The sequence below is a fragment of the Lepisma saccharinum genome, chromosome 15 (assembly GCF_977018435.1).
Source record: "Lepisma saccharinum chromosome 15, izLepSacc3.1, whole genome shotgun sequence".
Lineage (NCBI taxonomy): Eukaryota > Metazoa > Arthropoda > Insecta > Zygentoma > Lepismatidae > Lepisma > Lepisma saccharinum.
This window is the reverse complement of record NC_139243.1, coordinates 13,549,847-13,563,028: the sequence shown is the minus strand read 5'-3', so window position 1 is coordinate 13,563,028 and position 13,182 is coordinate 13,549,847. Positions and strand designations below refer to the sequence as shown.

General features: G+C 36.9%; 1 protein-coding gene across 8 annotated transcripts in view; it reads right to left on the bottom strand.

Annotated features, from left to right (window-relative positions):
- The window catches only part of LOC145999604 (uncharacterized), a 107,811-nt gene that overhangs the window by 50,308 nt on the left and 44,321 nt on the right, over positions 1-13,182 (bottom strand). The window contains exon 4 of one of the 8 annotated variants that reach the window (XM_083136665.1): positions 3,396-3,729. The exons of the other annotated variants lie outside the window; for them this stretch is intronic. Within the exon in view, the coding sequence (XP_082992791.1) occupies positions 3,429-3,729 (301 nt within the window). The 3' untranslated portion in view covers positions 3,396-3,428. Of the gene's footprint in view, positions 1-3,395; positions 3,730-13,182 lie in introns of those variants that run through there. 8 annotated transcript variants of the gene reach the window in all.

The window sequence follows — 13,182 nt, the reverse complement described above, 5'->3', positions numbered from 1 at the left end:
AATGTTCTTTACATTAAGTATTATTTTCTAACATCTTTTTTTCATTATTATTGAAAGTTGAAATAGTTGCTTATTGGCAACACTGTAGGTGGGTGGCATGACCTTGACTGGACTGTTTTCATGGCGGGAACTGACACAAGTATTGCACCACGTGACTTCAGAATACATTTATCATTCATGCTGTCATAATCTCACTTAGTTAAAGATTCTCAATTGACATCATTGTGGCATCAGATCTGTTATGATTTAAGCACCTGTATAAATACATTTCTAATGTATATTTTTGCCACATACAAAATGTATCAGTAGAGACATGTGTCCATTCTTAATTGATTCCAAAAGATGAGAATTGTATTATTCTACCATATTTTGTCACAAAGTGTGAAATTGTAAACAAAATATGAATCATTAATTTTACTCACACTTTCCAAGTCTGGATTACCTTAAGAGTAATGCACAATCTAGGAAATTTGATCAATTATGCTGCAAAGTGAATATTATGAATATACATCTTAGAATGGAAATTTTTATTTTGCATAATGAGTGAAAAGTTTCCAAATCAAATTTGCAATTTTATGCACATAAATAATAATAAAATTAAATTTTAAATATCAAATTTGAAATTAAAAAAAGTTGATTATTTTACATACAACAAATGAAATATGTGTTTCTATTCTTTTATTTTTTATATAATTAAGATTCATATTACATTGCTTGATGTTTGTCTACAAGTTTTATGTTGAAAACCTATAATGAAAATTCCTATATTTTTTTAGATCAGATTTTCTGCCTGAAGTGGAGTTTTATATGCTTGGTGCAATTGCTTTTGTCAGCAAATGCTTTGAGGCACACACTACACTTATACGGTTTCTCTCCAGTGTGCACCCTTAGATGTGTTTCAAGGTGAGACTTTTTTAAGCAACGTTTCCCACATTCCTTGCAAACTAACTTATTTGTTCTTTGATGTTCTTCACTGTGTGCATGTTTCATAGGGTTGTAATTTCTATCAGCAGGAAGGGTCATATGTCTACTCCAATTAAGCACCCCTGATGCATCAAGTCTTCTTGGTGGAAACCTAGAAATGAGACAAATTATGTCTAATGAATGGAAACTTGAATATACAATTTGGTGCTAGAATTTTAAGCTTTCATCACTTGCACCTAGTTGTCATAATGACTTGAATGTTGGATTTTTCTTTTGTACATTAATTTGCATGAATAGATATGTTTAATATACGTTTAATATAGATATGTTTAATATACGAGCACTTCTGTTATAATTCAGAATTATGTATGTAAAGAATAACAAACATAACGTGCAATACATTCATGATTTTTCTGCAATAATATGGTGATGTGATACACATACAAAAGAACAGTATTCAAAAAGTTTTTTCATTATTTATACTTTTCACCCCGTCTCTCACTCTTTTGAGTAACTACAACAATTTTATGACATCCAAAAACATTACACCCACACACTAGGATGTGTGATGCAAGAACGTGCACCGCTAGACATCATCTAACAATGAACACCACTCTGAATATATTGCCATTAACAGGTTTGCTTTGACCACAAATAATTGTTTCAATTATACAAAGTGATCCATCAAAGTGTAACCGCTACGTCAGTGTTTGCGCTATCGGCAAGCAAGGAGTCATGGCCGTATGTCAACACTGTAGACTGTTCGTGAATCAAGCTCGAAAGTTTCCGTAACTAGTTTAAAGAGAAATTCATTTACTTACCAATTTATAAAAGAAGGTGCTGAAACTGGCCACCTTCGTTGTCCACACATTTTTGACACCTCTTCATGAAGTTATCCATAATTCGATGCAGTTCCCATTGATTAATGTTGGCAATTTCTTGCCGGATGTTATGTTTCAGTTCTTCCAGGGTATACGAATTTGACTTGTATACAGAACTTTTGAAGATAATGTAATTTTATACTAAAGAAACAACGGAAGGAGTATTAATGGAATTTGAAACCAAATAGGACAAGATAGATCCTCCCCATTAATAGAACAAATAATATTCTTCCATGAGAAAAAATCCGCAAAATACCATACCCCCCGAGCCTTAATAGAATTCCAGTCAATCCACCCCCGGAGATGGAAATCCCCTTTGAACTTCACGTGCCGATTGAGTTACACACGAACCATAAATAAATACATGCTGTGCAGTAGAAAACATTTGCTGAGCCATAACACACTTTGCAGTTGAATACACTAGAAAAAAGGACAATAAGTAAGAAGCACCCTATCACTTCACAGTCACCAGACTAATAAACAGGCCACGGAATGCAAAACAAAGATCCTTATCACTTCACAGACTCATGTCTACTTTCAGGACATCTGTAAATACTGGTTTCTAGCCCCTCCCCAGCTTACGTTAGTGGGTGTCTTCATAAAGATGTATCAAGTATGTGTGCGCATCGAAGATGACTAGTTTGAACCCCTCCCTTTATATATCTGGTAAGTACATCACTTCTTGAAATGATTAAGAACTGTTGGCGCCTGCTTCATCTCTTCGGTGCTGACATACAGGCACGAGTGCCTCGCTTGCCGATAGCTCAAACACCGACGAGGCGGTCTACACTTCAATGGATTACATTGTACGTGACAAGTAGAGAGATGGTTGAATGCATTGCTTGCACATGACCTCCACATACTAAAGAATATTCAAGACCAGTAGCGGTGATTAGGGGGGGGGGGGGGGAGGGCACCCCAACTTTTTATCACTTTTGCCCCCGCACCATGCTAAACCTTATCTACAAAGGGAAATAAATTGCCTTTGCCCCCCTCCCAGTTTTGGCCCCTTGCCTCCCGGTTCTGGAATCCAATCGCCGCTACTGATCAAGACATAACAATAAGTCCAGAATTGTTAGATTTTACCTAACAATGTAGGCCAAAGCAGGTTACACAAAGAGAGCACGATGTACTATAGTGTTCATTTTATGTCACACAAAAAGTTGGAAGTGCATTTTCCTATTATATTTTGTCATGAAATGATGCAAAATAAAATCTTAAACACTAAAGTTTATTTCCTAATAAAATGCTTCTCCAACTTCTGATTATCCTGTGAGTTATGCAAATCCCAAAATACTGATTTGTCTGTGATAACATGTGGCATGAGAAATAGCTGTCTTAAAAATGAACTACTTTACACAACATTCCATAGACTTCAATAAAGTTATTTAAGGTTAGCATGTGAATATGTCTATCAGGATTGAAATCTTTATTTTGCATAATCAGTGTAAAATATACAATTCATAATTTGAATTTTGTAATGGCACCATAATATTTTTGTACTGTAATTTAAATTTTTATTTACTACAAATATCATTCTACAAATAAATACAAAGTTCCATATATCTAATCGAGACAAAAAATCTTTTACATTCCACAAGACTGTTTCACTTCGCGTACCTTCTATTTGATATGATTTTTTAGGTGCCGCACACAACTGCTTCTGTCTGAAAAAGCTTTGTTGCACTTATCACAGACATATGGTTTTCTTCCACTGTGTATTATTAAATGTCTCTTAAAGTTGCTCTTGTAATTAAACAATTTACCACATATCTTACAAACATATATTGCCACTTCAGAACACCTTGGTGTGTTGTTTAATTGGTTTGGGTTTCTCTCGTCACACACATTCATTGCACAATTGTTGATTGCATTTGTATTCAATTCCAACAGACCATGTGCATCTTTCGTCCTTGCTGGAAACCTGTAAGTAAGCCAAATTTTCTCTAGTAAGTGGAACCTTCTATGACTTACTATATGGTACATAGTGGTTCAAAATTATCTGTTTCAGTGGATTATAGTTTTCACACTGGAAATAACAAAATAAAACTGCACATGGGATTAGAAAGGGCAACTCAAAAACTATTAGTTACAGAATCATCACCACAGAATGCTAAACAGTGAACCTTTTACAACATGATCAAGTAACAATCCATTTCTCTCGAGTGTTCTGCAGCGCTAAGTGTTTCTATCAAATCACAATTCTCTTGGAATTGTTTAAACAATGGTGGGTAGCATTGTCAGACGGTGAATCTTTTCCACACTTGAGTTCTATACTGGTGTTGCATTGTGATAATGAACTATGTATTGAAACACCAAAGTATGCATGTTGCTTTCTCTTGAAATATGTCTTCACATCTCCTAGATGCTATCAATGAAGTGAGTACAGAATTATAAATACAGTGAGAGTCCTCTTAACCAGCCGCTCAGCTGAGGAAGTGACTCATACGGCACCTCTCCCGACTGTGTTTGTCTCTAGCCTCCAGTTTTCTTGTTAAATTCTCTATTCAGTTTAGCAGTGGAAGGAAGTATTGTTGTGTGGACGTTGTTATTGTTTTGTGTGAGCAGTGTACTGTACCGTACATGGTTATTTAAATGCAGTCACTGTACAGTAATTTGCATTGGCAAAATGAGTGAAAAGAGACAATGCAATTTAGTGACCAGTGAAATGTATATGTGACGAACTCCATACAGGAAAGAGTACGGTGAACGACTAGTGTCAGATTCATAAATCTGTATTCAATTACATAATTCGGTTTAACTTGCCATTTCGTTATCCGGCCAAGGGTCTGGTCCCATGGTGGCCGATTAAGAGGGCACCCACTGTAAAATATTTTTGAATTATCCTTTCACATTCTGTCTTGTTGTTTCCAATCTTCATTAAAAACCACAGAAATCAAAAATAATTTTGAAAAAACATATAATCATTCTTGACTTACACAGAAGAGCAATGTAACTCTAAACATATTTGTAAAATTCTGCATTTCCAAGATAAAGTAATAAAGTGTAGGAGTTTATTTGAGTGTTACAAACTTAGGATATTAGTCACTAAATCATCCCAACCTTTCCCTTCATACATGTATGAAATAATCAAACATTTATTTTAGATAGAATTTTTCCCTTTTCCAGCACTCGGTTCGATAGCAGGTTGTCATGGGATGATTACAACTTGGAGCTGTTTTACAAAATATCGATCCTGAAACTGATGATTGAGACAAGGCTTTACTATTCCAAGAATATTACACAGAACTGTAAGAATACATAATTTGTTCTTTTAGGCAGCTTTCTGATTGAAGTGATAAGCAACATGTGGCTAGTGACATGAAGCTGAAGTGACAAGCAACAAAGCAACACGACCACAAACTGCATGCACTGGAATAAACACTTTTCCCTCCAGTTTGTAGGAAAACATTCCCATGCATTGACAACCAACAGATCAAGGTCACATGTTGTAGGCCAGAGAAAATTTCCCAGTATGAATGACACAAAAGAGGCATGTGTGTCTTGTTGTATCAGTTCAATACCAATGTTGCATTTATATCTGAAGGTTTATTTCGAAATGACATGTGTAGCTTGTTACTTGCCATGTCATTTCAGCCTGAAAGCTACCTTAAATCAGGAATGACCGATTCTTATGGAACTCGCAACTACTTCATTCCAAGTGCACTGCAGCCACAGACAGAGGGGGTGCAAGGAGTGCTCCTTCCACGTAGTGCACCCAATAGTCAACCTCATTTCCATGTAGTACACCCTGGACTGCAGACTAACGAGGCTCTGACGACTGGCCCCATAACCAGTAAATTCTGTGTTGTCCTGTGTTTTGTCCTTATTTGTGCTGAGCGCCCTTTTTAGCCTCAGCTTTTAACCAAGGTAAGGAAATTTTAGTTTTCAGACATGCTTTTATTTTTGTATGATAAGGGGCTGGACCCCGTATAGTGTGACGGGTACAAAATAGCTCAGTGCTGACGCACCCAAAAATTTTTAATTGAAATTCAAATGCAGCCACAGACCTCTAGATACAGACTAGAAACAATACACTTCTGTATGAAGCTGCACATCTTTGCTCGCACACAGCCAGGGGGATAGAAATATGGCAGAGCTGCGCATTGTAGCTTGTTATTGTTTTCATATTTATGAAGAAATTCTTTGTTCTCACTTGTGGGGTGGAATATATCCTTACTAGTAAACTTAAAAATTGGTGCGATGACTCACAATCTTGAAAATAGTTGTTGGAAATATGAAGGTATGCTTGCAGCCATGATAGTATCCCCTGGCTTTGAAATATTTGGCATCAAGATGACCATGTTTCAAGTCTGGTATCTAGAGGTCTGTGATTGCAGCTGTGTAACTGGAGAATCAATTATTATCAATTATGAGGAAGATTTCATGGTGGATGTATGTAGTGAAAACTGGCTAAATTCAAGGTTAGTTTCATTGAATAAGCTTGTTTAAGTTGTTTTTGTATATTTTTCAAATACCATGACCCTTTTCAAGTGTAGTTTCACATTACGTCGATTCATAAAATATACTATTGTGAAGGCTTGCGTGTCACAAATGACAAAATAATGTAAAAACACAGTTACGTTTATTTTTTAAAGGATTAAGACTAAGTCGAGAGCAAGTGAGTGGTTAATTTCCCTTCAAAGCAAAATGTCAGATTGTAGAGAAATATCAATAAGCATCTACAGTCCCGTAGTTTCATAAGAAATTCGGTAACAACTTGGAAGCTGAAAACTTATCATTTAATGTGAAATGCTGAAATGATATTTTCCATGTAAGAGACAAAATTACAAAAACTAATCCCCTTTAAATGTTTTACGAGCAAGTAGGTTGTGCTTTCATCGGATATGTTGAAAAAGTGAGCATAAATACTACATTTCTCACAAACATGATTTTCCTGTAAACGCAGTCCACAGATTTTGATTTGGGCATTGATGTTAATAGTTGTTTTTCACTTACGTTTATGAAACTCACAGAAAGATCACTTAGTATACTTTCTCTTTCACAAGAAGTGTTTGCTATTTCAAAAGATGCTTCAAATACATTCTCAGAAGATATATTCACTTTCCTGCAAGTTACAAGTAGTCTCAAAAAAAGAGTTTTATCACGTCCGCTTGCCGCCATATTGTCCATGTCGATATAATTGAAAACGTAATACGCGGCATTCTTTGATACACACATCAAATACAAATTCAAGTGAGTTTCTAGTCACAAAGAATCGATCATCCCTGCTTTAACTTGGGGAAAAAAAAGGAAGTTATTTTTTCAAACAAACAAAATGAAAAAGAGTACTATTGGAGAAATTTCATGTAATCTTTATTTCCTTTAGTTTCTTTTCTTTATTTGTTGACAGAAAAGAAACTCAATCCAGTACACTTTCATAGATTTTTCTACAATTTTGCAGAATTATTGAATTTCTCGTGTACCTGTGTTAAGAACTTTTATGCTCTGTTAATGAATACAACAAAAGAGAGCACTGATAGGTCTCCACTGGCTAATACATAAATTACTTATTGAAAAAAAAAATTACAAGCACATCAATTACAAAACTTCAACTTTTTGAGTGAATCAATTAAGGCTTGATGAAGATGGCTGTCCTGTTATACACATTTGGTTCATATACAATACGAGGTCTGGCTAAAAAAAAATAGACTGGCAACCCTGTTGAAAGTACACGTGCAGCAGTGGGGGGGGGGGGGGGGGGCACATGTGCAGGAAATAAACCTTGAAACTTAAAGAAGCTGATGATAAAACCCTGTGTCACTGTCACTTGTAGTTTGTCTGTAAGCGGTGCTTGAAGGTGGAGGTCCGCAATTGTGTTGTCGTAAAATGGCAAATATGATACTCGAGCAGCGCATTACCCTCAAATTACTGGTGAAATTGAAGAAATCACAGAGTGAGTGTGTGAAACTGTTGCAGCCACTTCACCGTGGAATGTGAGGACATTGAAGACCGGGTTGCCCTGTCACGGCAACGAAAGAAGAAAATGTGACAAAAATTATTGACAATCTTTGGAATTATCGCTGGGTCAGCATTGAAATGACATTAGACATGGTGGGCATTTATAAAGAGTCGGTGGACACTCACTCAGAGATTTCTTCAATTTCACCAGGAATTCCGAGGCTAATGCGCTGCTCGAGTTTCACAGTTGCCATTTTACAGCAACACAATTGTGGACCTCCACCTTCAAGCACTGCTTACAGACTAACTAAGAGTGACAGTAACACGGGGTTCTTTCATCAGCTTCTTGAAGCTTTAAGATTTATTTCCCGCACTTTTGCACCACACTGTTGCATGTATACTTCCAACAGAGTTGCCAGTCTAATTTTTTAGCCAGACCTTGAATTTTGCCAGTTTTAAATAATATAAGGTATGCCCAAATGAAAAGGACACCTTTGCTGTAGTGGCATTGTATCTAATCGAAGAAGGTAAGTATGTTTCCTGATAGATGGCACGGTGTTTGTCCCAGTTTGCAGGTGTAGAGAACGGCTTCGCCTGCTGTTTCCTCAGTTGGCGAGAGTGATTTTGCACGGACGGGTGGATTATGGATTCCTCCAGATCAGTGCAGAGAGCTGTAATCCAATTTCTTTGCTCAGAAGGCGAGCATGCTTCACAAATTTATCGCAGGATGAAGGACATCTACTCATCGACTGGCAGCACTGCAACACGTTGCTGAGGCTTAACAGGCCATCAAAAACAAGTGCAGAGGTAAGCTCTCGAAGGGGATAGTGCTGTTCCAGGACAACGCTAGGCAACATGTGGCCAAGAAGACCCTCAACCAGCTTAGAAAATTTCAATGAAAAGTCCTCACACATTATCAATACAGCCCCGATATTTCCCATGTCACTCCCATATCTTTGGCCCCTTAAAATAATCACCGAAAGGTCAACGGTTCACCTGTGACAATGAAGCCAGAACACCATGAAAACTGGATCCGTAAGCAACCCAGGAGTTTCTACACTGAAGTCATCCACTCCCTTCCTACGTGCTGGGATCAGTGCATCAATATCAATGGCAATTATGTGTAGGTATCATGTTACACATTAACTGTACTTCACATATTATGTAATGCAAATATTCTGTAATATAATACTCTTGAGATATAACTGTAGTCTCCTTTTCATTTGGGCATACCTTATATATTTTTCAATATCATTGAAGATTCTTCAGGTTTTCTTTCTTGATCGACACTTATAAGTAATTTTCAATGTTGATCCTTCGCAGTTTCATTTTTTATTATTTCCATAGCTGTGATCTAATATGGCGCAGGCAAGCACTCTGATCAGAAAATGCCTTTTGACATATGTTGCAAACATAGGGTTTCTCTCCACTGTGTATTCGTGAATGCTTTTTAAGGTCCGAGTTCTGTCCAAAGCATTTACCACACGCATTGCAAACGAATTTCTTAGCTGATCTTGATCCAACTTTCAAGTATCTGCTTCCTTTATGACTGTGTTTTGAAATTTGATTTTTTGCAGCAGAAGTTTCAGTGGAGTTGGCTGCGAGAAGATATTTTCGGTCAAATGCACTTACTGGCTGCAATATGTGTTTGCCAATCCCTTTCAGAAGAAACCTGTAAATGAAATTTTTCTGACTAGTAAAGCAACAATAAGATGGACAAGTTAAGAAATACCCTCAAACCATAAAAAGTGTTGTTAATAATAACTAATGAAAATTATTAAGAATAGTACATATGCTTCATTTTTTAAGTTAGTGGGCTAGTCACTAGCACTTCCAAATTCCACCACTAGGAGTGCTGTTGTTGCCAAGTGTGAAAAAAATGTTAGTGCAGATTACAGCACAGTGAGTTGTGGATATGTCAAGGGTGTTAAGTTATTACAAACTGTGTGGTGTCAGATAAAATACTATTTTCACATTTGTATGTCATCAGAAGTGCTTGAAGCGACATGGAAGATATGTCCCACGAATCTGGAGAAAACTTTTTAAATCTTCCATGTTCCTCTGGTGGACGTAGGCACACATTCTGTATTGAGAAAATAGAAACCACTTTTCTTGCCGAACTGTACAGACACACGCACACATATGCATCTTCCAAGATTCATTTTACTTTCTGTCCAATGTGCCACATTTTGTACTGCAGTGTGTTCTAGTTAACTAATTTTACCTGTTCATTAGTATTTTTGATATTTAGCGCCACTTTCCTGCCATTTTTGTCTAATTGTGATGATGATTGGATGAATCTGATGAAGGGACAATCACAAAGAACACCAATGCCCAAGGTGGGAGTCAAACCTGCTTACTTCAGTGGTGAAAGATCAAAAGTTGACCTCTTAACTTGCTCGGCCATCAATCCAGCACCTAATTTTACTTTTCTACTCGGTTACGTTAAATCATTGGTTAGAGTAAGGTAACAAACAGGTGAGTAACTAGACATAATACTTTTGACAGTAAAAATACTCTAGTTATGGTCATAATAAACTTTCTTTTCAGCATTATCTTGTATTTTAAGTAGCTTTTCTACAGTTGTTTATTGATTACGACGATGAATACGAATGATGACTTGATGCACAGTTATGTTTCTGAAGTGGTTTGAAATACTTATTCCTAGGGAACATTTGTTCAGATGCATCTTATTCTATAAAGTCCAAGTACAAGATTTGCAACAATCCACACTTAAAATTCTTTAAAATGATTGTATTGGCATACGTTTTCCCATGTTCATTAATGTTACTGCAGAAACAAAATTTATTTTATGTCACTTCAGCTCACAAACAAATGTGTTTATTCAAATATAGCGGGTGGAGACACATAGTGGTTTGGATTCCACTTAAAACTGTAGGTCCAGTCCCGATTAGCCTTACCGTGCATAAAGTGGACTTAATACACCTTGTCAATCAATAAATCAAAGATAGCAGGCAACGTCTAACAAGGAAAGTTCCTGACAAGAATCGCCATGAAATGTGCAGAATAGGACAATAATGGGACCAAAGTTACAAGTGTGCAGTGCCACATTTTCAACTGGCCGGAACCCCTTGAACTTGGTCAATATATTTAGGGGCGTGCCTGTAATGTATGAAAGCTGTGATGGTCTATTTGGTAGGGCATCTGACTGCCATATTGGAGACCCAGGTTCAATTCCCGGTCGATGATCTAAGGTCAGAATTTTTATGGCATTATCCTCGCATTAAGCAGCTCCAGGGCTCACCTAGCCTCAACTCAATGGGTACCTGGGGGAGGTGGGTAAAGTTGGTAAGAGCATGGTGCTGATCACATCAAGTCCAAAATGGCTTAGATCAAGAATGTGTGGAGCCCTACCCCCACATCCCCTAAATATACCTTCACGTCATTGTGCTATATGCATGGGGAACTTTGCCTTACCTATAATTTATGCAACCACATATAGACACACAGTTATCAGCAGGGAAAGGATTTATATGTAGTTAAAATGTGCTGCATATGTAAATACATATTAATTTTCACCAAAATATGGAGTCCAATATGGACTTAAAATTGTAAAAATTTACCTTTATAATAATATAAGACACTACACGAACTACAAAAATACAGTCTCGGCGTTGTAACTATTATCGTGACTGGGTTGAAGAGAAACCAGAAGCGATTCCCATACGTGTGCCACAAAATCGTTGCTCCTGGTGCTGCTGTCGGGTGCACAACCAGTATTGCGATGGTGGGTTTAGCAATAGGCTGCTCGACTTAGGAATCTCTTCCAATGTTGCCAAAATAATGTGTGTAACAAGCAGGAGCCGATGCTTGAGCATTCATTCTCTATTGTTGACAACAATTGCAAATAAACAGGAATTCCAAGTGTTTTACAATAGCAAAAGCAAGCAGTTGGGAGGTGTAATATATATATAAACATTATTGTTCGGATGACAGAAAACTTGTAATTAACGCAATTGGAGGGTATGAAAAAGGTCGTAAACTTTTGTTTGCTTAATGTCGCTTCGGACTTTGTCAGTTATTTGCAAGAAATTCGCCCAACTCTTTTGGTCACAAGGGGAAATGTCATTATTGCGTGAATATGGAGTATATGTTGAGAAATGTTCAAATATTGAAATAATATTCTTCTTTGTAGCTGATGAGTGGTAATTCATTCATTCTTAGTTTTCGACTTTTAACCACTGTGTGAATTTTAAAAAATACCAATGTTTCGGAGTCTGGTTCTGCCTGGCACCTTCATGTACAAGAGGTCCTTGTGACCGGCAGACAAGGTGGAGCCTTGGCCACCGAGAATAATCCTCCAAGGCAACCATTTATTCTCACTCTTCATATAGACACCGTCCCCAAACACACCATGTGTCCAGGGATTGAAGTATGATTTAGTATATTACACACTACCCTGAAGACGGAGGTAGAATCAGTGGTTAAAAGTCCAAAACTAAGAATGAATGGAAATAACATGTAAAAAGAACTTAAATATGTAAAATATGAGCCAAAACCAAATAAATGTACAAATATGAAAATAAAAAACTGAAGTTTTCGAGTGTACATGCCATGATGCACAAAGATAATACAAAATATAACACATTTCGGCTTCATACATAAATATGTATTTATATATGAATCCATTCGCTGGTTATCAGCCAAGTATATGAAACCAACTGAATACCTAAGTGGAGAAATCTTACAGACCCCCTACCTGCTTGAATTTTCTTTATACCGAAGTGAGGAATGGAAATTATAAGCGTGCAGCAGCTGGAGTGCAATAGTTGAAAAGTTTTATCAAGAAAATAAATAAGTAAAAAGAGGACAAGCTTTGACACCTGGTGAACATAGATCCTTTGAAAAACGTAACTGTTAATAGGCGACTTTGGTAGGTGCGTAATTAGAACTATTACTAATTTCTATGCAGATGATCCTGAGGTGTCAAAAACGAGTAAAAAAACATTCAGATACAGTAAAACCTGTGTATCCCGGAACATGATGGTTCCGAGCAAAATTTTCCATCTTAACAGTTTTCCTTCTTATACAGGGTTGACTTTAAATACAGTATAGAGCGCTGCAGGAAATAATGGAAAGACAGATTTACATTTCACATTACTTATAATGTAGAGTACTAATGCATGTACGTACATGCAATAAGCATAGCAGAGATTACAATTATGTAACTACACAACATGTTGGTACACTTTTTACTGTATTGTAAGAACGTACAGTACGTACTTATGTATCTTTTCGAACCCGGGACCCCTGGCGTCGTAGCGCGATGTGTATAGAGGGAAAGAGAAAGATTGAAAGATAGAATAAGAAAGGTGAAGAAAGATTGAGATAAGTGAAGAAAAAAGAAAGAAACAAAGAGAGATAACAAGAAAAATGACGAAAGAAGAGAGGAGAAATAGACAAAGAAAGGTGGAGAAAGAGGGTAAGAGGTGAAAGAAAGAAACGGGATCGTAAC